This window comes from Dermacentor silvarum, chromosome 2 (assembly GCF_013339745.2).
Source record: "Dermacentor silvarum isolate Dsil-2018 chromosome 2, BIME_Dsil_1.4, whole genome shotgun sequence".
Classification (NCBI taxonomy): Eukaryota; Metazoa; Arthropoda; class Arachnida; order Ixodida; family Ixodidae; genus Dermacentor; species Dermacentor silvarum.
Genome location: NC_051155.1, coordinates 168,994,784 through 168,998,965, shown reverse-complemented (window position 1 = coordinate 168,998,965; position 4,182 = coordinate 168,994,784). Strand labels below are relative to the sequence as shown.

The following is a 4,182-nucleotide window of genomic DNA, read 5'->3' as shown; positions in this document are numbered from 1 at the left end:
TTAGCAGGGTTAAGGTGAGCTAACGACACCTACATTGTCGGTGCTTGAGCGTGGTCGCGTTGCAGGAACTCAGTAGTGCATATCAGCCAGGCGGATTTCTGAAACGGTGCCGACGCGAGCGAAGACACTTAATGGCGAAAATTTTGCATGCGTTTGCGGAGATTATTTAGACTGGTGACGTGAGCACTGAAGACACAGCATGAACGACGAACACAAGATAAGTTTTACATGATATTTATGCTAATGCCACAGACATTAATTCTAGAAGTAATCTTGAAAAATACCTTAATTGCACTGACTGTCGTAAAATTAAAATAAAAGTTTAGCGAAACTCTTTCATGGTCGACTGCAGAAACTATGCGCCGCAGTGCGAGGATAGGTGAAGCGCCGAAGACCATCAACGGGCTGGGGTGTCAGCCGTCGTGAGAGGAAGAGACTTCCACTTGAGGTAAGCCTGGAGATATAGCCTGCGAAATGAATACGGCACTTGTGAGGGAGGGGCCATACAAACTACACAAAGACGAACGTAACCTACTCCTCAAAGTGGAAGAGTTGATACGAAGGAAAAAAAAAAAGGTTGTGGATGTCTACACAAAAGATGAAAGCGATCATCTACAGTCACGGGGTGGACGAATATTTGAAGTTTCGAATAGGAATCGAATATTACTCATTAAGTATTCGTATTCTAAGATGAACGATTCATCATTTTCGAATATCAGAACGAAAGAAGCGGGTGAAGTACATGTGCACTTGCGAAACTACCCAAATATTAGCTTATAGTTGTCATTTAGTGTTTAAGTCAATTCATGTAGCAGTGTTATCTTTTACGCTACAACCAGCGATGTTTGCCTTGCAACGGGCCCTTTCCCATATATATATACCGTACACAGGTCTTTCCACCAATTTTTCTTTTCTCGTTCCACAACTTCAGATCTATTTTTCCACAACCCTGTATTTGTGTTTTTGGAAAGCTAGTCACACAGCAGCCATCCATTCTGGAAAGAACTTGTTTGCAACCCGGTTCTAAATCTAGGTTCTAAACATATTTCCTATTCCAGCCAGCGGTCTGAAATAGGAGACTGACCAGAAGTTGTAGAACGCGTATCCAATCCAGGACGCCGTGTGCACCATGAGGAAGATGGCGAGCACGAAGGCGATCAGGCGCGGCAAGCGGTCCAGGGCGCGCGCAGCCTGCAGCCAAGACAGAACCAGCACCACAGCCATCGAGATAGCGAACACCAGGCTGAACAGCAGCTGCCGCTGGTGGGCCGACGTCTCCTCGCTCAGGAGCCACTCGCGGAACGACTGCACGGCGGGCGTGCAAACCGCCACAAGACATCAGCGCACGAAAAACGATAACCGTTCAGGGTTTGCTGCTTCCGCGACGTTATACACCATGCTAAGTCAAGTGACAAAAACTAAGGCAGGGTATACAAATACATCGCGGGGTTCACAAAAGTGACTCACAGGCGATAAGACACGCAGTAGTAAAGGTTTCTGGACACTCTTCGACCACATGCGGTTCTTTACCATGCGCCTAAATTTAAATACCTGAGATACATTGCACGGCGTCTGCGTCAGAATGCGGCTCACGTGGCCGGAAATAGTACCAGTGTCCTCGTGCTTAGCGGCACAGAAATCAGCGTCTCCTAATAGTTCGCGACGACAAGACTCCGTCAGCGCGCTAGACTCCTCAGGGCTTTGCCTGGTGGTAGATGATGCGGATCGCACATCGATGATGCAATTTTAAGAGCCAACTTGCTCTCCTTGCGAGGATAAGGTAGAAAACACGCGCACAAACAAAACCGAAGGGGCCGGTTACAGCCAATCAAAATTTCAATTAATATTTACATAAATCAGTCCTGCATTCGAAGCGAGAAGTTTCAGAGATCCCTAGACATGACAGGTCCCTTTTCTGCAGATTGCCACGAGAGTTAATGTAGGATATTACAAACAACACGAACGTGTACAGATGCTGCGCACGCTCACCTTTTGTTGCTCCCAGTGGATGATGAAGTCGTAATGGCAAAATGGGCAGAAATGCAAATCGTTCTGGAAGACCTGGATTGCAATGCAGTTGGCGTGGGCGTAGCTCAAGTCGCCTGCGCAGTGATTGAAGAAAGATCTATGCAAACTCTTACTAGGCATACTTCAAGAACAAAGTTCAACTCGGGGCAAACCACAAAGGTCTGCTCTTCCAAGGTTGCAACTTCGATGAATATAGTTACAGGCTTTAATATCTTACTACACGCTATTTCAAGCTCTCATCATTATTCTCGGCCAACACAGTACCTACTCTGTTGTTACAACGTTTAACCGCAACACTTCTACCCGTAAACCTGTGGCGACGATTTGAAAATCGACCAATGGCTCCTGCTCCACAAGCGTAGATTAGCTGTCACGTGCATGTGCGACGCGTGTACTGCATACCAAGGTGGTGGACGAAGAGACGAGACGAGAGGAAAGGACGGGACAGTTTTTCGCTGCAAGAGCTATTAAGAGCTGAAACGGAAAAGATATACAGGTACTTCGAGGAGACCAAAGTACAGATATTAAAGTAGAGCTGCCAATCCCTGCCACTCGTCCAGTGAGCCTGCCCTAACTAACAGTATCTTAGGTAGGATCACACACAGTGCATTTGTCGCAGCGGTAAAGAGTTGCAAGTTAGTATATAGCAGTGAAGCCAGGAGATAATCGACCATGCTGACCTTTGCAGCGACATGGCTCCACCATGCACAACTGGTCGTTGGTGCCTCGACAGAAGCGGCAAACGCGGAGCGGCAGTCCACCGCTCGGCGCTGGACTCGGCGGTGGAGTAGTCGCCTGGGCTGTGGGCCATTCGTGCACTCCGTTCACCCATTCGGCCATTTCTTCTTCCTTTGCTTCTAATTCGGCATGTGCCACTAACATCTAGGCTTTACGATGACGATGAGGATGAGCTTCATACTACGGCTCGTACCCACACTGGGTGATTGGCCAAGAATTGTTTCGCTTGCTGCCTCAGCTGCATGGCTCGTGCCCAAGGCGTAGCCACAGAAAGATTGCTACGCCTACTTCCTGAGGACACCCCGTGTACCGTGCATAGGGTGTACATTGAAAATCCCGGCTGGTCAAAAATTATTCCGGAGTTCCTCGCTACGGCGTGTCTCATAGTCATATCGTGCTTATGCCACGTAAAACCAGATAATAAAAATAATTACTATTAAGTAATAATGAATAATTATTTAATCATTTCCTGACGTTACGCCTGTCGAACCACCACCTGTAGACAGCCGGTCTATTACCGGCTAACCTCATTTTCTGTCTTTGCTTCTCCATCTCTAGCCAGGGAAGTTAGCCAGCGCAAAGGCCTTTCCTTCGTCTTCTTTTGCTTCTCATTTCGTTCCATATCGTGGTTTCAGGACGTAAAATTCCATAATTCAATTAATAATGTAATTAATTAATTATGAGCCTACGCCTGTCAAACAATCCACCTGTAGCCAGCCGGTCTATGCACTGGTTAATCTCCCTGTCTGTATTTCCTTCTCCATCTCACGCCATAGTGTAGACGGCTCATTATACGTGTAGTGTCCTGTGTTGAGTCTTGTCGGACGATGAGATTGTTTCCGCGAAATGGAATTCTGCGGGAGACCTCTGGAAAGGTAACTTCAACGGTAAAATTTTTCGTATCTACGGCCCTGTCGTTCTTGCAGATATAAGCTACGTGGCTAGTCGGACAATAGCAGCAAAAAAAAAGTATGCAACGATAATTTTGCTACTTACCTAAACTGGACTAAGTTACCTTTAATACAATTAGCATTCTTAGCCTACTTCAAGAACTTTAGCCTCTTTACGTCGCTCTTCAACGTATAACACAAAACAACAAATTTTTTAATTTATCCTGTGCGGTGCGGAATCGAACCCGCGTCACACGGTTTCCTCACACAGCAGCACGATGCCTTAGAGCTGCGCCTTGAATGTACTTCTTTTTCTTTAATGCGTGAAAATAAGACGTCGTAGAGTTCTACAAAGCTCTAAACGAACCGGATTATAATATTCTGGCAGACAAACACATGCATCTAATAAAATATGCAATCTATCGGCTGGTCTTGCGTCGCATACACACTACGTACACACACTGCAGCTTCAGGGAAATATGACTTCGTAGACCTAGGAGTTTCAGCGTGTCTGTCACACATCCGA

The 4,182-nt window shown here is 46.4% G+C and overlaps 1 protein-coding gene across 1 annotated transcript; it reads right to left on the bottom strand.

Moving 5' to 3' along the window:
- Positions 1 to 306: 306 nt before the first annotated feature.
- Positions 307 to 2,796, bottom strand: LOC119440547 (E3 ubiquitin-protein ligase MARCHF8-like). Its single transcript, XM_037705446.2, has 4 exons — positions 2,709 to 2,796; positions 1,990 to 2,102; positions 1,085 to 1,305; positions 307 to 467 (listed from the first exon to the last, which is right to left on the bottom strand). The coding sequence occupies exons 1-4, from the start codon at positions 2,731 to 2,733 to the stop codon at positions 398 to 400; spliced, it is 429 nt and encodes a 142-aa protein (XP_037561374.2). The 5' UTR covers positions 2,734 to 2,796; the 3' UTR covers positions 307 to 397.
- Between the last annotated feature and the right edge of the window lie 1,386 nt (positions 2,797 to 4,182).

Excerpts from the sequence above, each read along its gene's own strand:
- LOC119440547 (XM_037705446.2), bottom strand. The coding sequence starts at position 2,733 with ATGGTGGAGCCATGTCGCTGCAAAG. Across the intron at positions 2,103-2,708 it reads GGAGCCATGTCGCTGCAAAG|GCGACTTGAGCTACGCCCAC; the intron begins GTCAGCATGGTC and ends ATCACTGCGCAG. Across the intron at positions 1,306-1,989 it reads TCCACTGGGAGCAACAAAAG|TCGTTCCGCGAGTGGCTCCT; the intron begins GTGAGCGTGCGC and ends CCCGCCGTGCAG.